The 25712-nt window shown below is 43.6% G+C and overlaps 1 protein-coding gene across 11 annotated transcripts in view; it reads left to right on the forward strand.

Annotated features, from left to right (window-relative positions):
* The window catches only part of MTMR3 (myotubularin related protein 3), a 193862-nt gene that overhangs the window by 134206 nt on the left and 33944 nt on the right, over window positions 1-25712 (forward strand). For all 11 annotated transcript variants that reach the window (XM_039504652.1, XM_039504654.1, XM_039504644.1 and 8 more), the window contains 3 exons: window positions 1128-1294; window positions 18441-18537; window positions 20934-21047. In XM_039504652.1, coding sequence (XP_039360586.1) covers window positions 1128-1294; window positions 18441-18537; window positions 20934-21047 — 378 coding nt within the window. The remainder of the gene's footprint in view (window positions 1-1127; window positions 1295-18440; window positions 18538-20933; window positions 21048-25712) is intronic.

A 25712-nucleotide genomic window follows, 5' to 3' on the forward strand; every position in this document is an offset into this window, starting at 1 on the left:
CTGTCTCTGTCTGTCTCTGTCTCTGTCTCTCTCGATCATTGAAAAAGAGGCAATAAATTACTCTCACCGCCAGTGTAGCCAGGGAGCCCCAGAGACTTTGTGCTTCTCTGAGGTCTATTTCCCAGGCTTCAATAGGATAAATTAATATTGGCTTCTAAGCTGTGGGTAGCTCATCAGTGTTGTCCAGGTGCAGAGGGAGTGGGGCTCATTGGGGGGGTTCTGGGTGTGGGGGAGTGAGGCTCAGTGGGAGGGTCTGGGTATGAGGGGATCTGGATGCACAGGGGGGTTGCGGTATTGCCACCCTTACTTCTGCACTGCCTTCTGGGCTGGGAAGCCAGAGAGCGGGAGCTGTTGGCTGGGCGCCCAGCTCTGAAGGCAGTGCTCCGCCAGCAGCGGTGCAGAAGTAAGGGTGGCAATGCCATACCATGCTTACTTCTGCGCCACTGCTGGCAGTGGTTCTGCCTTCAGAACTTGGCTCCCGGCCAGCAGCCATTGCTCTCCAGCTGCCCAGCTCTGAAGGCAGTGCCACTAGCAACAGCAGCGCAGAAGTAAGGGTAGCAGTACCACAACCCCCTCTACCTTGAAGCACCCCCCCCCCACACACACACAACTCTTTTTTTTGGGTCAGGACCCCTACAATTACAACACTGTGAAATTTCAGATTTAAATAGCTGAAATCATGAAATTTGCTATTTTTAAATCCTATGACCATGAAATTGACCAAAATGGACCATGAATTTGGTAGGGCTCTATTTATACATATGGTTTAATTTGACTTCATGTTTGATATATCTTTCAGTATGATGTTAGCAAGAATCACAGACCATTTTCTTTACAATGATGATGAATTTTTCCCTGGTTATTGTCCCTGTGGAAAATCAGAGAGACAAAGCATAGGCAAATACAAAAGAAATACGGTTATGGGGGAAGGACAACTCCCTGGGATAATTACATTACTATCTGAATAATTATTTTTACTATCCATTACAGTTTACACAACAGCATCTGAAATAGAAAGAACAGTTTATTCTCATCTCTGGTTTTCACAGAGGTTAATCACTCATCACATTTTATGACCTGAGATCTCTGCATGACAATTAATAAATGTATGTTTGGTTCTGGGACAGGTGTCAGTTCTCTACCTTGGAGCAATGTCAAGAGTGGCTTAAGCGACTGAACAATGCCGTTCGCCCTCCTTCGAAGATAGAGGACCTTTTTTCGTTTGCATACCATGCTTGGTGTATGGAGGTATATGCCAGTGAAAAAGAACAGCATGGAGATTTGTGCCGGCCAGGTATGCCGAAACACTTTGCCTATCCCAAGAGATACTTTGGCCTTTAGCTGCCTGTCTGCTGTCCCTTTTATCTTGTGATTCCTGGAATGCAGAATTCGTGAGCTTGCAAAAAAGTGTATTGACAAAGTGTGAATTCTGTGCTAATGTTACCCTTTACTTGAATACCCAGTTTTAAACAACTTCACATGAATTGTCTAACTGAAGTACTGTATTGATTTTGTGCTCTTATAACGTGACCCTTCACCAATCCAACATTGGTATTATCATGTGTCAGACTTCCGTGTGTGCAGACTCTTAACATTTGTGCTCACCAAGGTTTTAAAGATCTCGTGGGGGGGCTGTGTATGAGTTAACCAAGCAGAGCTGGTATATGGGAGTTTTGAAGGATCCTTTTGCCCCTTGAGATCCAGGTTTGAATCCTCACTCGTGTCCCAATTAGAATTGAGTTTAATTTTGTTCTGGTTCCCATTTGTACCCACTAAAAACTCACAAAATTTAACACAGTTAAATGTAAATGGCAATTTTTGTTCAATTGGGGTCCAGGATATTGCCAATCAAGTTTAATATAAATTGGCACTGTCATGTAGAAAAAGCCTGCATAACTTTCTCCCATTTTCTTTCTTCAGCCAGCACTGTTAGCACTTTATTTTCATGAATGCTGCACTCACCTATAGATTAAAATAGAGAAATAGCTAAATAACGAAAGAAAAATAGAGACCTCTCTTTCTTCCAGGCTGAATATTCCAGAGTAGAAACAGTGGTTCTTCTTCGAGTAGTGTCCCTATGGGTTCTCCACTGTAGGTTTGCTTGTGTCCCTGCACTGCAGATCAGGGCTGCGAATCAGAGAACTTCCATAGCAATGTCCCTTAGGCCCATGCATGCACTGACTCCCTTCCTAACCCGCCTCGAGGCTAGTCAGTGCACTCATCCTCTTCCTCAGAGATCTCCCTATCCATTAACAAGGCCTTTCTGGTCCCACCAAGGACCATCAAGCAGACCCCAGCACTCGTGGTACCTATTTGCAAACGGGTGGACAAAAAATATTATGTCCCAGCGTGGGAGACTGAGTTCCTCATCTCCCACCTTCCACTCAACTCCGTTGTGGTGGACGCTATTAATTCCCATGGATGTCAGTACTCGATGAGGTCCACTCCCTGTGACAGAGACTGGAAGTGTTTGGACCTTTTCGGAAAGAAGGTGTACTCCTCAGCCATGCTTCAGTTTCGAATCACCAACTACCAAGCCCTGATGGTGAAATATGATTATCTAAATTATTCTAAGCTGATTTTAATGAGCAGCTGCCTCAGTCACATCACAACCAATTTAAGGCCATTATTCAGGAAGGACAGTTAATAGCAAAAACAACGCTACAATTTGCCCTCGATGCAGCCGACACAAGGGCCACGTCCATCTCCATGGCTGTGGTGATGCGACCTGTGTCATGTGTCCATCTCTTGGGCTTCCTGAGAGAGGTACAGTCAACCGTCAAAGACCTTCCCTTTGGAGACGCTAAACTCTTCTCAGAAAATATTGCTGCCTTTCTTTATACCCTGAATGATTCTTGAGCCACTCTTCATTTGCTGTACATCTACACACTAGGACAAAAGAGGAAGTTTAGTCCACAGCCCTAGGACAAACCACACACTTCCCAATATCCAGCTGGTACAAGCTGCAGAGGAAAAAGAATCCATTTTCAAGGTGTAAACTATCTGGCCCTCAACGTTCCTCGTCCCAGGTGTCTACGTCCAATCTCCAGTTTCGATCTGTTGGTTAAGGCATCGATAGACTCCCCATAATTGCTGCAGCCAACCACCGCTATCCACCATTTGGCCACCGGTTGGCAGCATTCTGCAGCACCTGGGAACAATGGATCCTAGAGATCGTTCACAATGGGTACTCTATCCATTTTACTTCTCTGCCCCCTCCACAAAACCCTTCTCTGTATCTCTTCAGGGACCCAGCTCACAAGAGTTTACTATGACATAGTCTCATCCGGTTAGGAGCCATAGAACCAGTACCTCTACATCTACAGGGAAAGGGGTTCTACTCTTGCTATTTCCTAGACCTCAGAGCTCTCAACAAGTTTGTCAAAGCTCAAAAATTCAAGATGGTCACTCTAAGGATTATTCCCACGTTGGAACAGGGAGACTGGTTTTCAGCCCTCGGCCTTCAGGATGCCTACTTTCATATTTCAGTCTTACCGACTCACAGATGATTTCTGAGATTCACTCTAGGATAAGACCATTACCAGTACAGGGTACTCCCCTTTGGGCTATTATTGGCCCCAGGAGTATTTTCCATTATTCTCTCAGCGTTGGCCGCACTCTTATGCTCCCAGGGGATCATGATTTACCCTCCTTGGAGCCTGATCTCACCAAGAGGCTCACTGAGTAACCAGAGCTGCAATGCACTTGTTTACAGACCTGGGCTTACAGATTAATGCCTAGAAATCAATCCTCATTCCAGTGCAACACCTGGAATTCATAGGGGCTGACGCCGACTCGTTACAGGTCAGAGCTCTCCTTATCTCAGCTCAGATATCTCCCTGGCCACACCCATAGAGACCGGTTAAAATAGCCCGCAAATACTAGCCAGAGACTGCTTCCAACTCTTGGGGCATATGGAAGCAGGCAAAGGAGTAATACCACATGCCAGGCTTCACATGTTATGCCTCCAGATGTGGTTCAGCTCAGTTTGCAAACCAAAAAGGAGCAGACTAAACCAGAGTTCCCCAAACTAGGGGAACGCAGAGGAATGTTTGGGGCATGCAGCGGGGCCTGGGCCAGTCCCTACGGGTTGTGAGCGGCATCCAGCCCCTGCCCCACCTCAAGCTCTGCTCCATCCCGGTTCCGAGCCCTGGGCCTGGCCCCATCCCAAGCCTTGGCCCCAGCCGCAGCTCCACACCCAGCTGCGGGCCTGGCTGTAGCTCTGCTCCCGGCCCTGACCCTGCCCCCAGCCTCGGCGGTCAGGAATGTCTGTGCCCACTTCCTCCCGCTGATCAAAGGATCGCACACAAGAGTCCTAGCAGACAATGTAGCCTGTATGTACATCATAAATTGACACAGAGGAGCCAGGTTGCCCTCCTTCTGTGCGGAGGCAGTGAGACTATGGAACTGGTGTATTGCCCACGATGTCACATTGTCAGCAGCTTACTTCCTAGGCACACAAAACTTGATAGCAGATGATCTCAATTGCAGTTTCCCACACAACCACAAGTGGGAGCTAGACCCAGTAGCACTTCACGATCTATTCAGGCGATGGGGGATGCCAACCACAGATCTGTTTGCCACTTACCTGAGCAAGAAATGTCCACACTACAACTCCACAGTAGGGATAGGACAACACTCCCTGGGCCATACTCTCCTCCTGCCCTGGGATGCGGATCTTCTCTCTGATTTTCCTCTCCTTCCCCTACTGTTGAAAGTCCTGCTGAAAATGAAGAGTGATGGGGAACACATCATATTGATTGATTGCTTCCGCTTGGAGGAGACAGACCTGGTATTCTTACCTGTCAGAGCTCGCTATGTGCTACTTACCTGCAAAAATGGTCCAGATTTTGGATTTGGTATACTTTCCACAAGTCTCTGTGATATCTGTGACTTTTCCACATATGCACTGACCCTAAAAAATCCTAGAATATTAGGGTTGGAAGAGACCTCAGGAGGTCATCTAGTCCAACCCCCTGCTCAAAGCAGGACCAACACCAACTAAATCATCCCAGCTAGGGCTTTGTAAAGCCTGACCTTAAAAACCTCTAAGGAAGGGGATTCTGCCACCTCCCTAGGTAACCCATTCCAGTGCTTCACCGCCCTCCTAGTGAAATAGTGTTTCCTAATATCCAACCTAGACCTCCCCGACTGCAACTTGAGACCATTACTCCTTGTTCTGTCATCTGCCACCACTGAGAACAGTCTAGCTCCATCCTCTTTGGACGCCCCCCCCCTTCAGGTAGATGAAGGCTGCTCTCAAATCCCCCCCTCACTCTTCTCTTCTGCAGACTAAATAAGCAGAGTTCCCTCAGTCTCTCCTCCTAAGTCATGTGCCCCAGCCCCCCTAATCATTTTCATTGCCCTCCGCTGGACTCTCTCCAATTTGTCCACATCCGTTCTGTAGTGGGAGGACCAAAACTGGATGCAGTACTCCAGGTGCAGCCTCACCAGTGCCGAATAGAGGGGAATAATCACTCCCCTTGATCTGATGGCAATGCACCTACTGATACAGCCCAATATGCTGTTGGCCTTCTTGGCAACAAGGGCACATTGCTGACTCATATCCAGCTTCTCATCCACTGTAACCCCTAGGTCCTTTTCTGCAGAACTGCTGCCCAGCCATTCGGTCCCTAGTCTGTAGCAATGCATGAGATTCTTCCGTCCTAAGTGCAGGACTCTGCACTTGTCCTTGTTGAACCTCATCAGATTTCTTTAGGCCCAGTCCTCCAATTTGTTTAGGTCACTCTGGATCTTATCCCTCCCCTCCAGCATATCTACCTCTCCCCCCAGCTTAGTGTCATCTTCAAAATTGCTAAGGGTGCAATTAACCCCATCATCCAGATAATTAATAAAGCTGTGGAACAAAACCAGCCCCAGGACCGCCCCTGGGGCACTCCACTTGATACCGGCTGCCAACTAGACATCGAGCCGTTGATCACTACCCATTGAGCCCAACAATCTAGCCAGCTTTCTACCCACCTTATAGTCCATTCATCCAATCCATACTTTAACTTGCTGGCAAGAATACTGTAGGAGACAGTATCAAAAGCTTTCCTAAATTCAAGATATATCATATCCACCGCTTTCCCCATATCCACAGAGCCAGTTGTCTCATCATAGAAGGCAATCAGGCTGGTCAGGCATGACTTGCCTTTGGTGAATCCGTGTTGACTGTCCCTGATCACTGTCAAGTGCTTCAAAATGGATTCCTTGAGGACCTGCGCCATGATTTTGCTGTGTACTGAAGTGAGGTTGACCGGTCTGTAGTTCCCCGGGTTCTCTTTCTTCTCTTTTTTAAATGTGGGCACTATATTTGCCTTTTTCCAATTGTTCGGGACTCTTAGAGTCCACCTGACAGCTGTAACAGCTATAACATCCTTACACCAGCCAGTAGAGGGATAGTCAGTGCTGTTCCACCTGACCAATAAAAGATTCCTCAAGGATGTAGTAAACCTCTTCCTGCAACCTCGACTTTCTGCTCCCACGTGGGACCTGAACCTGGTATTGAAAGCACTGATTAGGCCTCCCTTCGAACCCATGGTCACCTGTTCAGTTACATACCTCTAAGTGAAAAGAGCCTTCCTGGTAGTGATTACCTTGGCTAGGAGAATAGGAGAAATATCGGTTCTGATGGCATGTCGTATCTACGTGGTATTCTTTTGGGACAAGGTTACGCTCAGACCACACCCGAAATTCACTCCCAAGATAACCTCCCCATTTCACATGAATCATTTGATCACCTTTCAACTTTTACCCGAAGCCTCACCGAGACATCAGGGAGGCTATACTCCACACTCTAGATGTCAGGAGAGCCCTAGCCTTCTACCTGGATGTGATGAAGGTTTTCAGGAAGTTCCCATGACTTTTCTTCTCCATTGTGGAAAGATGCAAGGGCTCAGCAATATCAGCCCAAAGACTGTCCAAGTGTGTCTCAAACTGCATCAGACAATGTTATCAAGTTCACAATATGATCCCTCCAGATACTCTTCATACACACTCCACAAGGTCGATGTCCTCATCAGTTGCTTTGTTCAAAAATGTCCCCATCTGAGAGATCTGTAGAGTGGTGACATGGTCATCAGTCCACACCTTTGCAGAACAGTATGTGATCACTGGGAACTTTGTCTCTGATATCATCTTCAGCTCCCCAGTGTTGTCATCTGTAACTGACCCGAATCTGAAGTCCTAGCCCTCCAGTGGGGTTATGGCTCAGTCACCTACAGTGAAGTATCCATAGGGACACTACTCAAAGAAGTTACTCAGCGTGTGTAGTAATGATTGTTCCTCGAGATGTGTGTCCCTATGGGTGCTCCACAACCTACTTTCCTCCCCTCATCTTCAGCGTTCTTGTGTATGACCCCGCGGTAGAGAAGGAACTAAGGGGGTTAGCATGCACGTCCTGACTAGCCTCATGGTGGGGCATGAGAGGAGGCTGTGCATGTTGAGGCCTAACAGACACTGCTACTGAAGTTCTCTGATGCAAGCACACCTACAGTGTAGCACCCATAGGGACACACATCTCGAAGAACCATTGTTACTGCACAAGGTGAGTAACTTCTTATTCTGCTAAATATTCTTTATCCAGGGTCATGATCTTTTCCGATCAATACTTGGAAAACTGAAAATAATAGAAAGTAATAGAAATGAAGACACAAAAGTAGTAGTATTTATAGAATTATAAAATCGTAGGACTGGAAGGGACTTGGAGAGGTCTTCTAGTTCAGTTCCCTGCACTCAAGGCAGGACTAAGTATTATCTAGACCATCCCTGACAGATGTTAGTCTGTCCTGCTTTTAAAGATTTCAAATGATGGAGATTTTACAACCTCAGGCTATTTATTCCAATGCGCTAATGTCCACCCTAAACCACCCTTGCTGCAATTTAAGCCAATTTCTTCTTGTCCTATCCTCAGAGGCTAGAGAGAATAATTTTTCTCCATCCTCCTTGTAACAACCTTTTATGTACTTGAAAACTGTTATCATGTTCCCTCTCAGTCTTCTCTTCTTCAGACTAAACAAACCCAATTTTTTCTATCTTCCTTCATAGGTCATGTTTTCTAGATCTTTAATAATTTTTGTTGCTCTTTTGTGGACTTTCTCCAATTTGTCCACATCTTTCCTGAAATGTGGCATCCAGAACTGGACACAGTATTTCAGTTGAGGCCTAATCATTGTGGAGTAGAGCAGAATTATTACTACTTGTGTCTTGCTTATAACACTCCTGCTAATACATCTCAGAATGATAAGAAGATAAGAACGGCCATACTGGGTCAAACCAAAGGTCCATCCAGCCCAGTATCCTGTCTACTGACAGTGGCCAATGCCAGGTGCCCCAGAGGGAGTGAACCTAACAGGTAATGATGTTTGCTTTTTTTTTTACAACAGTGTTACACTGTTAACTCATATTTATCTTGTGATCCACTATGATCCCCAGGTCCCTTTTTGCAATGCTCCTTCCTAGGCAGTCATTTCTCATTTTATATATTTGCAACTGATAGTTCCTTCTTTGTGTTTGTCCGTATTGAATTTCAGCCTATTTACTTCAGAACATTTCGCCAGTTTGTCCATATCATTTCAAATTTTAATCCTATCTTCCAAAGCACTTGCAGCCCCTCCCAGCTTGGTATTATCAGCAAACTGTATAAGTGTATGCCCTATTCTCTATGTCATCTAAATCATGGATGAAGATATTAAACAGAACTAGACCCAGAACTGATCACTGTTATCCCATTTGATAGGCCGTTCCAGCTTGACTGTGAACCACTGAAGATTTCTTTCTGGGAATGGTTTTCCAATTAGTTATGCACCAACCGTATAGTAGCCCCATCTAGGTTGCATTTCTCTAGTTTGTTTATGAGAGGGTCATGCGAAACAGTATCACAAGGCTTACTGAAGCCAAGATATACCACATCTACCACTTCCCCCCTATCCACAAGGCTTGTTACCCTTTCAAAAAAAGCTATTAGGTTGGTTTGACATGATTTGTTTTTGACAAGTTCATGCTGACTGTTACCTACCACCTTATTATCTTCAAGGTGTCTGCAAATTGATTGCTTAATTATTTGCTCCATGATCTTTCTGGGTATTGAATTTCCCTAGTAGTTCTGTTCCCCGAGCAAGCATGGGTGCAGTCTACCATTAATTTAGAATATAGCACAGCATTTACTCTTTGATTAATTTTTACTGGTCAAAACTATTTCTCCGAAAGTGTAACCTATCCATCGGAAATTATTGGATCCTATTAATTTTCTCATTTTATCCTTTGTGACAATTTTCCCTTCCCCTGGGTTTCACTTATTACTGGTTATGGTTGTTTTTGTACTTTAAGAGTTGAATTATAGCTAGAGTGGATTAGTGGCAGACACGCACTAAGTTGGGGGTATAATGGAGGAAATTGCTTCAGTACTCTCTCTCTATTTTTTTTTTTATGGAGGTGCCCCAAGGTTTGGCATAATTGGTGTAAGAATGCTAAATTGCACTGAAATGTGTCCAAATACCAGAAAACAGAAATAATAGAAAGTAGAATTCTGAAACATATTAATGCATGGAGCATTAGAATAGATTATGGCTCAAGATCAACTATAAAAATCTGAAGGGCACAGACCCATGAAATACTTGTCTTAATCTTCCCAGTCACAGGAAATATAGTCTCAGTCGAGAACCAGGCATCTCAGAAAGAGTATCCTCCCATTCAGAATACAGGGAGTCCCATGGCTTGGAGCTGCATCTGAGCAGAGGAAATCACTGGATACCTTCTGACTAAAAACTAATTCTGTTGCATTATAAGGAAAAATAAGTAACTCCATGTATAGTAGTAGATACAAAGTTTGCACTTCTGCACTGTCTGGGATGCTCCATTAGTTACTAAGAGGTTGTCTTCTTCTTCTCACTCCATATCTCACACAGGTAGGAAAACAATTGTAGGCTCACTAAGAAAAGTATCCACGCTAGCAGGAAAGGTTGTGACGCTGTCCAAACTGATGCAATAGAAGAAAGTTGTTCTTTCCCACAGGGATCTTAAGTTTTTAAGCTAGATGGCTTCAGTCATATTTCCTATTGGCAACAGCTTGACTATATTCTCCATAGGTAACAATGTTTTATGTAAGTGGTGACTGAAATATTGCTCACTATGTGAAGCGTCACCAGATCATAACCACAGACTTCTTCAGTTAAGAAAGATGAGTAGCTCATATGAAACATAAAAACATATTGAAACCAGGAAAACAATTACATGGAAATCTTCAGATCAATGGTCTATCTAGTCCAGTATCCTGTCTTCCAACAGTGGCCAATGCCAGGTGCTTCAGAAGGAGTGAACAGAACAGGTAATCATCAAGTGATCCATCCCCTGTCACTCATTCCCAGCTTCTGGCAAACCGAGGCTAGGGACAATTCAGAGCATGGTTTTACATCCCTGCCTATCCTGGCTAATAGGAACTGATGGACCTATTCTCCATGAACTTAATCTAGTTCTTTGTTGAATCCTGTTATAGTCTTGGCCTTCACAACATCCTCGGGCAAAGAGTTTCAGAAGTTGACTGTGTGTTGTGTGAAGAAATACTTCCTTTTGTTTGTTTTAACCTGCTGCCTATTAATTTCATTTGGTGACCCCCCTCCCCCCTAGTTCTTATATTCTGAGAGAGTGTAAATAACACTTCCTTATTTACTTTCTCCACACCGGTCACGATTTTCTAGACCTCTATCATATCCCCCCTTAGTCATCTCTTTTCCAAACTGAAAAGTCCCAGTCTTATTAATATCTCCTCATATGGAAGCCCTTCTATACCCCCAATCATTTTTGTTGCCCTTTTCTGTACCTTTTCCAGTTCAAATGTATCTTTTTGTGAGATGGGGCATGCAGTATTCAAGATGTGGATGTAACATGGGTTTATATATAGGCAATATGATATTTTCTGTCTTAGTTAACTATCCTTTTCTTAATGATTCCCAACACTCTGTTAGCTTTTTTGACTACCTGTGAGTGGATGTTTTCAGAGAACTATCCACAGTGACTCCAAGATCTTTCTTGAGTGGTAACAGCTAATTTAGACCCCATCATTTTATATGCATTATTGGGATTATGTTTTCCTATGTGCATTACTTTGCATTTATCAATATTGAATGTCATCTGCCATTTTGTTGCCCAGTCACCCAGTTTAGTGAGATCCTTTTGTAGCTCTTCGCAGTCTGCTTGGAACTTAACTTTCTTGTGTAGTTTTATATCATCTGCAAATTTTGCCACCTCCCTGTTTTACTCCTTTTTCCAGATCATTTATGAATATGTTGAACAGTACTGGTCTCAGTACAGACCCCTGAGGGACACCACTATTTACCTCTCTCCATTCTGAAAATTGTCTATTTATTCCTACCCTTTGTTTCCTATCGTTTAACCAGTTACTGATCCATGAGAGGACCTTCCCTCTTATCCCCAGGACAGCTTACTTTGCTTATGAGTCTTTGGTGAGGGACCTTGTCAAAGACTTTCGGAAAATCTAAGTACACTATATCCACTGGATCCCCCTTGTCCACATGCATGTTGACTCCCTCAAAGAATTCTAGTACATTGATTTCCCTTTACAAATACCATGTTGATTCTTCCCCCAACAAATCATGTTCATCTATGTGCCTGATAATTCTGTTTTGGTTTTTTTTGTTTTGTTTTTTAAAACCAGTTTGAAGTCAGTCTTACAGGCCTGTAATTGCCGGGATCACCTCGGGAGCCCTTTTTAAAAATTGGCATCACATTAGTTATCCTCCAGTCATCTGGTACAGAAGCTGATTTAAATGATAGGTTACAGACTACACTTAGTAGTACTGCAATTTCACATTTGAGCTCCTTCCGAACTCTTGGGTGAATACCGTCTGGTCCTGGTGACTTATTACTGTTTAGTTTATCAATTTGTTCCAAAAGCTCCTCTAATGACACCTCAAATTGGAACAGTTCCTCAGATTTGTCACCTAAAAAGAATGGCTCAGGTTTGGGAATCTCCCTCACATACTCAGTCATGAAGACCGATGCAAAGAATTCATTAAGTTGCTGTGAATGGCCATATCTTCCTTGGGTGCTCCTTTAGCATCTCAATCATCCAGTGGCCCCACTGGTTGTTTAGCAGGCTTTCTGCTTCAGATGTGCTTGACAACTTTTTGGTGTTACTTTTTGAATCTTTGGCTAGCTGAATTCTTTTTTGGCCTTTCTAATTATATTTTTACACTTCATTTGTTAAAGTTTTCTCCTTTCAATGTTCCTCAATAGGATTTAACTTCCACTTTTTAAAGGATGCCTTTTTGCCTCTCACTGCTTCTTTTACTTTTTTGTTCAGCCATGGTAGCACTTTTTTGGTCCTCTTACTATGTTTTTTAATTTGGTATATACATTTAAGTTGAGCCTCTATTACGGTGTCTTAAAAAAATTTCCATGCAGCTTGCAGGGATTTCACTTTTGGTGCTGTACCATTTAATTTTTGTTTAACCAACTTCCTCATTTTTGTGTAGTTCCCCTTTCTGAAATTAAATGCTACAGTGTTGGGCTGCTGTGGTGTTTCCCGCTGTACAGGGATGTTAAATTTTATTGTTATGGTCACTGTTACCAAGCTATAGTCACCTCTTGGACCAGATCCTGTGCTCCACTTAGGAGTAAATCAAGCATTGCCTCTCCTCTTCTGCGTTCCAGGACTTCCAAGAAGCAGTCATTTAAGATGTCAAGTACTGTAACTTTATCTCTGCATCCCGTCCTAGGTGACATGTACCCAGTCAATATGGGGTTAGTTGAAATCCCCCATTATTATTGAGTTTTTTATTTTTATAGTTACTCTAATCTCCCTGAGCATTTCATAGTCACTATCACCATACGGGTCAGATGGTTGGTAGTCTATCCCTACAGCTATATTCTTATTATTCAAGCATGAAATTACTACCCATAGAGATTCTGTGGTACAGTTTGGTTCATTTAATATTTTTATTTCATTTGATTCTGTGCTTTCTTTCACATATGGTGCCACTCCCTCACCATTATGTTCTGTTTTTGTTTCAGATATATTTTGTACCTTGGTATTACTGTGTCCTATTGATTATCCTCATTCCATCAAGTTTCTGTGATGCCTTTTATATCAGTATCCTCATTTAATACAAGGTTCTCAAATTCACCCAACTTAGTATTTAGACTTCTAAGATTTGTATAAGCAGCAAAGAATCCTGTGGCACCTTATAGACTAACAGACTTTTTGGAGCATGAGCTTTCGTGGGTGAATACCCACTTTGTCGGATGCAAGTAGTGGAAATTTGTATACAAGATCTTAAAAATATTGTCACTTTTTAGCTGTCTGCCATTATGTGATGTAATTGAATGTGACTCTTTCATTTGTCTGTTTCTCGTCAGAACCTACCTGTATTTTGTCATCTTCCATCCTCTCCTCCTTGGATACAGAGAATCTCCATTAATGGATCGTCCCCTAAGGAATGTTTCATTAATAAAGAATACGTCATTAATAAGTCAGGGACTGATAGTTTCCTTAAGATATATATGGTGACAACTGACATTTATGTGGCACCTTTTGTTCGAGATCCCAAACAATTCAACAACTGTACAAGATAATATATATATGTTAGGATCTCTTGAGCCATTACTGAAATGTAGTCACCTCTGAGGCTGCATTTAAATAACACAGCAATATGGTAGGCACTTACTGTGTGATCAACAAAATGAACATTCACTCCAGGAGAAAGATGGAATATTTAACAGTATTGCATTACACACAATTTGTAATTAACAGTAGCCAACATTTCAAGTAGCTGTGTGAAGTAGAGTTTGCATCAGATTCTATAGGTGGACTTACATCACAATATAATATATGAGCTGTTTTCAAGATAGGCATTGCCATGGGAGGTTTTTCATATGACAGTGCAGAAAAGGCTGAGGAACTTTATGGCCAGACCTTATCCAATACGGGGAAGGTGGGATGTTTAAGGAACACTAACTTAAAGATCATTTTCCTCATCCTATTTCTAGTATTATTGTGGGTTAGAACTGATCATCTTTCAACAAAAGTGAGAAGGGAAAAGGAAGTAGTATTACAAATAGCCTACAAATTCTGTAGTATAAGGTCTGGTCTATACAGTTTAGTTGCTGGTGTGATTTTAAACTGATTTTTGTTAAACCAATGCTAAATCCTGTGTGGACACTCTTATTTTTATTTAAACCAGGCTATATTAATTTATCTTAACCCAATTTCTCAGAATCACGGAGAAGGAAATATTTAGGAAGGTACAGATTATCTGGATCTTTCACTACATCAACACTTTCAGAGAAACAGACAACAAAAAATTTTAAGACTAAAGATTCTATTTCAGAGGGAGAATAGAGAATCAGCAATTATATATCACATTGACGAGTTGAAAACAACAAGAAAGAATCAACCAAAATAAAATGTTTCCATTCTCAGATCGAGGCTCCTGCCACAAGAATTACTGTAGTTTTATTGGTTGCTCTAAAGGACAATTACCAATCTGCATCTTGAGCCTGTGGCAGAACTTTTAAAATACTGATGAGAATTTTTTAGCTAGATGCACCCATCTGTTATCCAGTCAGTCCTTCTGCACGTGAAAACTTTGATGGCCACTTTCTCAAGGCAGCTGATAATTGTATCTGCCCTCTGTAGGGGAGGGATAGCTCAGCGGTTTGCGCATTGGCCTGCTACATCCAGGCTTGTGAGTTCAATCCTTAAGGAGGCCACCTAAGGATCTGGGGCAAAAATCAGTACTTGGTCCTGCTAGTGAAGGCAGGGGGCTGGACTTGATGACCTTTCAAGGTCCCTTCCCATTCTAGGAGATAGGTATATCTCCAATTATTAGTTATTAGAGTGTGCCACATATTGAGTGCTGTAATCACTGTTCCAAAAAAGAAAGAGTTAGAAATGTTAAAGTTCAGGGCTAAGGGATGAATATGATGGAGACTGCCAGCTGGTTTGATTTCATTTACTAGTTCTCCACCTGCTGGGTTAGAAAAGGTCAAAATTGTAATGTCTGGAATAATATAAGAAATCTGCAGAACCACAAAGTTGCTGGGCTTTACTTTATATGTCAGAATTGACCCTGCTCTGCTATCTGTAATGGTAATAAGGACTTTATAACATTTCTTTTCTCCACATGAAATGCAACAAACTCAGAGGGTTAGTGCAAATAAAGTTCTATTGAAAGTGATGCTGGAGTCTACAGGACTTCTGCTGTTGTCCCACGTTTAGTGAAACTTCTGCACTTGCCACAGATTCAAAAGACTTTCATCATATAGCTGAGTTTACACCTTGTCTGTACAATGCTGTCTTATCAGGCTGAAACAAGGAATCGAATTGTCAATTTGAGTGAATTACACCTAGTGAAGGAATTGTGAGGAGGGCAGTAAGTTAAGTTGTTTCAGGGGCTAAGGGTCCATCTGGGAAGATGAGAATAACTGTCGTGCTGTTGTACTTTGATCATGCTCCATTTCCTCTGACTGAGCTGTGAAGGGGAATGTGGAGTAGAGCCATTGTGCCTGCTCTGAATCACTCAGGGAAGTCCCTGAAGGGATAGATCACTGGGGGTTGGATTTGTTTGGCATATGATGCCTGTTTATGCCAGTGTAGTAGCATGAAGGAGCTGAATCACAAAGGACAATTAGGCCCAAAGTCTTTACCTTTTTGCTCTTGGAAGATCAGTATTCTCTAGCTATTGGAGGGCCTTTCTAAGACTTTACCTCTCCAAGGTGGAACCTAGGTAAAGTTTCCTTTTCCTTCATTTGGAAATGCTAGGAATTCTCTGTAGCCTTCGCTTAGAGTGATGTTTGTGTGTTGTCCACCTTTCAAAACAGTCCTAGGCTTGCAGAGCTTAATGTAGTCACAGTAGGCTAGATATCATCAGTCTTCTCCCAAAACCAGTACTTTTGGGGGGGGGGAGGAGGAGATATCCCAAAAAAAAAGTTTTTTAAATAACTGATTGTTAGTTATATGTTGGTTTTTTCTTTTTGTTATGACAGTAAGTATCTCCATAAGTCCTCCAGTTGAAGATCAGTTGTAGCTAATTATACACTTCCACTGTATGTCTTTAGAAAGGAGGCTTAGAGGAAAATTAGGTGAATTTGCTGAATGTTAATGAAAATGTAGTGAAAGGTGGACATATATTTTGCATCTGCCTCCTCCAGTACATCTCAATGATGGCCTTTGTATCCTTGTTATTCAAGGGCCTGATCCCTGAAGTAGGTGGAAAAACTCCCATGGATTTCAGGAGCTTTGGATCAGTCTCCTAGTACTATAGCTTTCTTGATCAGAGTCTGTGTGATGGCAAGCTTTGCAGTGTTGACAAATGATCAGTAGGGACTAGATTGAGCACACAACTTTTTTCAATTTTGTGACCTAAAAAAGAGTAATTGCCTTATCAAAAGACCATTGGTTCACCTAATCATATATGCTGCCCCAGTTCTGGCTTATAGCTAATGTTTCAGAGAGAGTCAATAAAGTGCCATTATACACCCAGCTAATTTTGTAATACTGTAGTACAGGTTAAAATTTTCTTCCTGGTCCTGTCTGATATTTAGTTTATAACTTGACACATAAAATAGATATTATGTATTTTTTTTATCATAGTGTAACTGTAGATGTTATGCTTTGGCTGTCTTATACTTTTTTTATTCTAACTAAGCTATTTGCCATTATATTTTTAATTTTGTCTACAAGTATTTACCAAGAAGATATAAAAACATCGGTTTTTAGAAGTATGTAACATTAATTTTCATTTTTACAGGTATATAACTATTTTTTCAAGTATTAATGTTTTCTGAATTGTGTAAAACGTGTAATATGTATGGCACTTAATTTTCAATTGATTTCTCCTCTGTTAATAGATACGTTGTCCCATGATGTAGTGATACAATAGTTGAAAGTGTTTGATCGTGAATAGACTTTTAGATTTGTTCTAGCTAGTGATGGTCATGCATTCATTCTATTTAATATATTTTGTAGACCTAGAAGTCTGGAAACGCTCTACGAATCATCATCTTCTGCACCTTGTATGAAAAGGAAGGGGACTTGTTTATATACTGTTACCTTTTAGCTATATAGACCTTTCTGGCTCTCAGATTCACTTTTTTTATTGTCTTGAATTTTTTTCAACTGTATTGAGATACTTTTTCAAAAGGTGCTATACAAAAATAAATTGTAAACATTCCAGTTGCCATAATGTATTGATTTAGGAATTTGTATGGCCCTCATTACAGTAATATCTAAGAATCATAGAATCACTGAATATCAGGGTTGGAAGGGACCTCAGGAGGTCATCTAGTCCAACCTCCTGCTCAAAGCAGGACCAATTCCCAACTAAATCATCCCAGCCAGAATCTGACAATTGTTAATGAATTTTAACCTCAGAACACCACTGTGAGGAAGGGATAAGAAACTGAGGCTCAGGATAAATTAAGTGACTTGTCCCAAGGTCATACAGGAATGACTGAATTGGGAATTGAGCCAAGGTCTCTTGAGTTCCAGGCTAGTGCCCTACTGCCTTATCCATTAGACTGGGGTTCTCAAACTTCATTGCACCGTGACCCCCTTCTGACAACAAAAATTACTACATGACCACAGGAGGGGGGACCGAAGCTTGAGCCCACCTGAGCCCCGTAGCCCCGGATGGGGGGCCAAAGCCAGGGTCTCACCATCCTCGGTGGACAGGCCAAGCCGAAGCCCAAAGGGCTTCAGCCCTGGGCGAGTGGCCTGTAACTTGAGTCCCGCCACCCAGGCCTGAAACCCCTGAGCTTTGGCTTCAGCACCGAGTGGTGGAGCTTTTGCTTCGGCTTTGGGCCCCAGCAAGTCTAACGCCAGCCCTGGCAACCCCATTAAAACAGAGTCGCGACCCACTTTGAGCTCCTGACCCACAGTTTTAGAACTGCTGCATTAGACCATCTGTTCCTTCCATCTGGGAATCAGGTGGACCAGAGCTTAGTTTATTTCTCATTGATACAAAACTCTCCTGAGCTCTGGAAAGGAGACATTAATAGAGCATGTACCTCTGAGGTAGATTGTATTCTGGACTTCATTAGAGCATACTCCTCTAAATTATACTTTTTTCCTAATGTGTTTGAATTTGGTCTGCTATCTGCGCGGCAGTTTGGTGTTTCCTGTATGAATCTACAGGGACTTAGACTCGATACTGTTTAAAAAAAAAAAATTAGTTATTCTTTACTGTGTGGAGAGTCAATTACTGAGTGTCATCAAGGGAAACAGTTGTACTCTTGCGCTTGCTTGATATGAATTTTTCCAAGTAGGAGTTAAAAATGTATACAGGTGTCCTGCTGCACAGTGCCTGTTACTTTCCTGTTTCCTGAATGAGTGCAGTGGTGTCTTTCTCAACCTGTTTTGGAAAGTAGGAACCTTTCCTTGTGTTTCTGATTTATTTCTTCTGTCTGCCTTTGGTATCCAGGGGAGCATGTAACTTCGAGGTTTAAAAATGAAGTTGAACGGATGGGTTTTGATATGAACAATGCCTGGAGGATATCCAATATCAATGAGAAATACAAGTAAGTTGTATGGATCTCTGTAGACTGTTGCTTCACAGCCAAGTGCCCTGTCAAAACACCAATCCTCATGTAGCAGATCACTGGAACTTTTTAAAATTCAGAAGTTCTACAATGAAAGATAATCTGCAAAAAGGGAAAAATAAGCTTATGCCCTTTCTGTTGATTTATGTATTTATAAAGAATGCCTTAAAGTGGTCTATCAAGTATATATATATTTTTAATTAGAGATATCAGGTCTTGATTTTCTGTTCTTCTTGCTAGAAGACTCCTTGGAGGACAGGAGAACTAGAGGGACTATAACATTACAAGAGAGTGAAACCTGACCAAATGAGAAGGGAATTGATTCTTATTCAGACTGTTTAAAATATTTTGCTTTTGTTAGTAACTATTTTCCTCAAACACCCGAGAAAGATGGGGAAGAAAAATTCTTTGTGGAAGAAACCCAGGCCTTTGAACTGAGACCTGAGAGAATGCCCACTCCAGTTCTCTAGTTTCATAGGAGTCCTCCAACAAAACTAGGGAGACTAAACTAGATATTCTTGACATGTGTAAGGTTTTTTTAAAAAAAGAAAAGAGGCGTTTTTTATTTATACATCATAAAAAAGCACAATGGGGAAAAACCGTAATTTTTTCCCCTTTGGCATTTTTAGAGTCTGAGGAGTCAATTCAGGAAAGCAGTCCTGTTCAGGAAAGCACTTGTACCTGTATTTAAGTGCTTTTCTGAATAGAGAGAGACTTAGGCACATGCTTACATGTTGTCCTGAATTGGGGGAAAATGCATGACTTATTTTTTATAACTACTTCCACTTCTGTTACTGTTATTGGAAGAAAATATTTTCAGTTCCCTGCAGTTTATCTCAAGCTGTGGAAGACATTCTTTATGGGCTCACAATTTTTCTCCTAGAAATCTGCTTAAATTTGGGTGAGAAATGAAACACAATTTTTAAACATTAAGGTAAGGGTTTCCACGTGTTGTCTGTGTAGAGCTGGCTGGCTCATCGTGCTGTTTCTCCTTGTCTCCTGCTGCTTCCACAGTTGTACAGGCTTTTTGTTACAGAGAAGAATTAGGCAGCCTGTAAAAGCAGCTAGAGACAAAGATGTTCCATCATTCCAGAGTTCTGTTTGGTTAGAATTATAACCTTGCTGTTATGATTCATTCTTGGAAGGTTCTTTCAACCATTGGTCAGATTGGAGGGGGTAGGGTGAGGAGTGTTGGTATTCTTTTATACCAGGGGTAGACAACCTATGGCACACGTGCCAAAGGCAGCACGCGAGCTGATTTTCAGTGGCACTCACACTGCCCGGGTCCTGGCCACTGGTCCTGGGGGCTCTGCATTTTAATTTAATTTTAAATGAAGTTTCTTAAACCTTTTAAAAAACCTTTTTTACTTCACATACAACAATAGTTTAGTTATATATTATAGACTTATAGAAAGAGACTTTCTAAAAACTTTAAAATGTATTACTGGCATGCAAAACCTTAAATTAGAATGAATAAATGAAGACTCGGCACACCACTTCTGAAAGATTGCCGACCCCTGCCTTATACTCACTGAGATTCAGTGAGAATCCAAGCATAGTAGATTGAGCTGATCTTCAAAATATGCGTATCCTTTTTTTTGCTTGCAAGTTTGGGTTAGTGGTTAATTAGTTACCAAAGTTGACATTTATATAAACATCAATTGGTCTAATAATTAATATGCTGTAGCAATGAATGGGAACTGTTCACACTTCTCCAAGCTAATCTTAGACATTTTGTGTAATTCCAGCACACATCACTCTTTTCACTAAATTCTAGAGAACAAGATGGCAGCCCACAAGGAAAAGTACCATTTCGCCAGACCACCACAAATCAACGCAATCCATTTCCTACCTTCTGAAAGGGATTGATAGGTTGATGCATTGGTCCAGTTTTACCCATATATCCTCTGCTGACCAACTCTGCGAGACCATAATGACTTCATTCCTAGAGGCTTTGTGATATGAGCTTATAGAAGAGAGTGGAATTACTATCTCTTTGGTATTGAAAGATGAGGAATTTCTCTTCTGTGTTTTGATGCGTTCCTGGCAGCTGGAGTTAAATAACCATTGGGTTATAATTTTCCTAAGGAAACGCTGGGTCAGATCCTCAGATGGTGAAAGCAGCACTGCTCCATTGATACAAATGGAGGTATGCAGACTTACACCAGCTAAGGTTCTGGTCCACTGTATTCTTTAATGTCTAATGAAGAGGATTGTAGCTGAATATATGATTGATCGAGCTCACAAAATAATATAGGTTGTGAAATGAACGGCACTTAGTTTGCTTGTACTGTCTTTTATTTTGTATTGTCAGTAGGTTATGTATCTGCCATTTCTCTGCTACATTTAACCCTTCACTTCCTCTTTCCACTCAGGCTCTGTGGTAGCTACCCACAGGAGCTCATAGTTCCCGCCTGGATCACGGACAAGGAGCTGGAGAGTGTGGCAAGCTTTCGGTCCTGGAAGCGTATCCCAGCTGTGGTTTACAGGTGAGACTCCAGACCATGAGCATCCACTGTCACCAAACTGAGGACTGGGGCTTTTCAGCAAATAAAACCTTAGCTTACTTGGAACTGGGAATCTCAGCTAGTAATGAAACATGCTCAGGGTGCTAATGTGCCAGGGTTCAAAATGAGTGCAAGTAACTACAATGTAGGTAATGAACATTCAATAAATTCTGTAAATAGTAGGAAACACCAGAGTTACAGCAGTGCCTGGTGCCCCTAGTTTCTTAGTATGCATAATCAGAGGGGTGGTGTGTGCATGCATGAGAAGCTTTGCTGTATTTTGATTCCTTGTTACTCTGTAACTCTTCCAGCTATGAATTACTAATACCGTCACCTCTCAACTTTTGTTGTTGCAGAACTCTTACATCAGACTTCAGCGTGTAACTCACCTTGTCAGTTTTTGATTCCCCCCCCCCCCCTTTTTGGTTTTTACACCTCCATACAATAATGGCGACACACAAGGGCTCTGGAAAGACATTAAGTGCTTGTATTGACTGACATTTTAGGCTATTTGTCTCTGGTATATCGATGATAACTTTGTAAATACTGTATGTTTTTTCCTTGTCAGGCTTCCTAGGGGCTTATGCAGCATCTAATTTGAGCAGTTGATTGTGTTTGATTAGATATGTTACAGTCCCCTAAATCTCTGTAGTGCTCCCTGTGTGGGGAGGAGTGGTAGATACGCTGGAGGGTAAGGATAGGAGGAGTGGTAGATACACTGGAGGGTAAGGATATGATACAGAGCAATCCCATGCCCTGCTACAGACTAGGGACTGAGTGGTTAGGCAGCAGTTCTGGGCTGCATAATTAGGGGCACTGCCAGCAGATTGAGGGATGTGATTGTTCCCCTCTATTTGGCATTGGTGAGGCCCCATCTGGAGTACTGTGTCCAGTTTTGGCCTCACACTACAAGAAGGTTGTGGAAAAATTGGAAGGAGTCCAGTGGAGGGCAACAAAAATGATTAAGGGGCAGGAGCACATGACTTATGAGAAGAGGCTGAGGGAACTGGGATTGTTTCTTCTGCAGAAGAGAAGAATGACGGGGGATTGCTTTCAACTACCTGAAAGGGGGTTCCAAAGAGGATGGATCTAGACTGTTCTCAGTGGTAGCAGATGACAGAACAAGGAGTAATGGTCTCAAGTTGCAGTGGGGGAGGTTTAGATTGGATATTAGGAAAACCTTTTTCACTAGGAGGGTGGTGAAGCACTGGAATGGGTTACCTAGGGAGGTGGTGGAATTTCCTTCCTTAGAGGTTTTTAAGGTCAGGCTTGCCAGAGCCCTGGCTGGGATGATTTAGTTGGGGATTGGTCCTGCTTTGAGCAGGGGGTTGGACTAGATGACCTCCTGACATCCCTTCCAACCCTGATATTCTGTGATCATTAATAAAAACCAGCCCCAGCACCGACCCCTGGTGCTGCCAATTAGACATCGAGTCGTTGATCACTACCCATTGAGCCCAACAATCTAGCCAGCTTTCTATCCACCTTATAGTCCATTTATCCAGTCCATACTTTTTTAACTTGCTGGCAAGAATACTGTGGGAGATGGTATCTAAAGCTTTGCTAAAGTAAAGATATATCACATCCACCGCCTTCCCCATATCCACAGAGCCAGTTGTCTCATCATAGAAGGCAAGCAGGTTGGTCAAGCATGACTTGACCTTGGTGAATCCATGCTGACTGTCTCTGATTACCTTCCTCTCCTCCAAGTGCTTCAAAATGGATTCCTTGAGGACCTGTGCCATGATTTTTCCAGGGACAGAGGTGAGGCTGACTGGCCTGTAGTTCCCCGGATTCTCCTTCTTCCCTTATTTAAAGATGGACAATATATTTGCCTTTTGCCAGTCATCCGGGACTTCCCCCGTTCGCTATGAGTTTTCAAAGATAATGGCCAATGGCTCTGCAATCATCTGCCAACTCCTTTAGCACTCTCGGATGCAGCGCATCTGGCCCCATGGACTTGTGCTCGTCCACTTTTTCTAAATAGTCCTGAACCACTTCTTTTTCCACAGAGGGCTGGTTACCTTCTCCTCATACTGTGCTGCCCAGTGCAGCAGTCTGGGAGCTGACCTTGTCTGTGAAGACTGAGGCAAAAAAAACATTGAGTACTTCAGCTTTTTCCGCATCATCTGTCACTAGGCTGCCTCCTTCACTTAGTAAGAGTCCCATACTTTCCCTGGCCAGCACCTTGTTGCTAACATACCTGTAGAAACCCTTCTTGTTACCCTTCACATGCCTTGCTAGCTGCAACTCCAGTTGTGCTTCCTGATTACACCCCTACATGCTTGAGCAATATTTTTATGCTCCTCCCTAGTCATCTGTCCAAGTTTCCACTTCTTGTAAGCTTCCTTTTGTGTTTAAGCTCACCAGAGATTTCTCTGTTAAGCCAAGCTGGTCCCCTGCCATATTTGCTATTCTTTCTGCACATCAGGATGTTTTTTTCCTGTGCCCTCAATAAGGCTTCCTTAAAATACAGCCAGCTCTCCTGGACTCCTTTCCCCTTCATGTTATTTTCCCAGGGGATCCTGCCCGTCAGTTCCCTGAGGGAGTCCAAGTCTGCTTTTCTGAAGTCCAAGGTCTGTATTCTGCTGCTCTCCTTTCTTCCTTTTGTCAGGATCCTGAACTCAACCATCTCATGGTCACTGCCTCCCAGGTTCCCATCCACTTTTGCTTCCCCTACTAACTCTTCTCTGTTTGTGAGCAGCAGGTCAAGAAGAGCTCTGCCCCTAGTTGGTTCCTCCAGCACTTGCACCAGGAAATTGTCCCCTACACTTCCAAAAAACTTCCTGGATTGTCTGTGCACCGCTGTATTGCTCTCCCAGCAGATATCAGGGTGATTAAAGTCTCCCATGAGAACCAGGGCCTGCGATCTAGTAACTTCTGCTAGTTGCCGGAAGAAAGCCTCATCCCCCTGGTCTGGTGTTCTATAGCAGACTCCCACCATGACATTACCCTTGTTGCTCACACTTCTAAACTTAATCCAGAGACTCTCAGGTTCTTCTTCGAGTGCTTGCTCATATAGATTCCAATTAGGTGTGCGCGTGCCGCGTGCACGTTCGTCGGAAGACTTTTACCCTAGCAACACTCGGTAGGTCGGCTGGGTGCCCCCTGGAGTGGCGCCGCTATGGTGCCGAATATATACCCCTGCCGACCCATCCGCTCCTCAGTTCCTTCTTACTGCCCGTGTCGGTCGTTGGAACAGTGGAGCGCGGCTTAGCTGTCCTCCACTTCCCTAGCTTTGCGCTCGTTTTTCTCCTGTTTATTGTGTATATAGTTCAGTTTTTGGTATTTATAGTTAACTTTTATTGTTGTTAATAGTAGTTGGTGTAGTTAGTTGAGAGGGATAGGGGCTTAGCCCTTTTTCCCTCACCCGGCACCGGGCCCATGCCCGGTTCGCCGGCGTTTAAACCGTGCTCGACCTGCCACAGGCCGATGCCCACAGGAGACCCTCATAGCTCCTGCCTCAGGTGCCTGGGCGAATCCCATCTGGAGGACAAGTGCTGCATTTGCAAGGTGTTTAAGCCCCGGACAAAGAAGGAGCGGGACATTCGCCTTAAGCAGCTCCTAATGGAGGCAGCTCTTACTCCTCCAGCATCGGCACCAGCCACGGCACCGGGAACGAGTGTCTCCTCTGCGCCGGGGAGCGCCGGCACCGCGAGGACTCCTACCCAACAGCCTACTCATGCCTGGCACCGCTCACTCTCTCCGCGTGGCAAAAAGCGCAAGGCTCCTGCGGCACCCACATCGGAGAAGCAGTCTGAGCGTGCACCAAGATCGGACCGCCCGGCACCCTCAACTGCCGCGGCACCGACACCTACCGCACCGTCGATTCCAGCCTCCCAGGGGCTGTCGAGTCCGGTGCCAGTCAGCTCCCCGGCTCACGCCGTGGTTGAGCTTATTGTGCCCTCTACGCCGGAGACATTTGCAACGGCGAGGGACTTGATCACCCTAACGGATCCAGGGCCGCCTCAGCCCCCAGCACCGCAGGTGCGGGCTCCTCAATCATTAGGCAAGCCAGCCATGATGAGGCCCCCATTACAGGGTACCATCGAGCGTCGCCGCTCCAGGTCGAGATCCCACAGACGGTCGAGATCCAGTCATCGATCCCGATCCCGGCACTGTTCGCAGTCCCGGTACCGATATCCATCTAGGCACCGGTCGAGGTCCCACTCACCGACGCGGTACTCCCAGCGCCGCTCCCGCTCCCGGCACCGATCCCGGCACCGCGCCTCCCGTAGCAGGTCGAGACACAGGGACTCGAGACGTCGGTCGACCTCCTGGCACAGTGCTGGTAGTAGGTCCTGATCTCCGTCCCGATACCGGTATGACTCCTGGCACCGGTCTCCAGTACAGCATGGGGCGCACGGGTAGTCGGTCTACAGAGACCCGCCCCATTCCAGCACAGCCCTGCCATGGCCGTCTCGTCACGCCTCGGCTTCATCCCATGCCGACTCTGCCTCCTATGGGGACTCGGACAATAATAGTAGAGTCACCCAGAGACCTCACGGCCCAGATCACGCACCGCAACAGTGGCCCTTTTGGACGCCTTGGGCATACCATCAAGCCCAAGGCGAGCCTGCTGTGACGCCTCGTCCTGTTGCTGCAGAGCATCGTGTGCCAGAGGCAACGATTAGCAGGCCTCCACCG

This window comes from Mauremys reevesii, linkage group 18 (genome assembly GCF_016161935.1).
Source record: "Mauremys reevesii isolate NIE-2019 linkage group 18, ASM1616193v1, whole genome shotgun sequence".
Lineage (NCBI taxonomy): Eukaryota > Metazoa > Chordata > Testudines > Geoemydidae > Mauremys > Mauremys reevesii.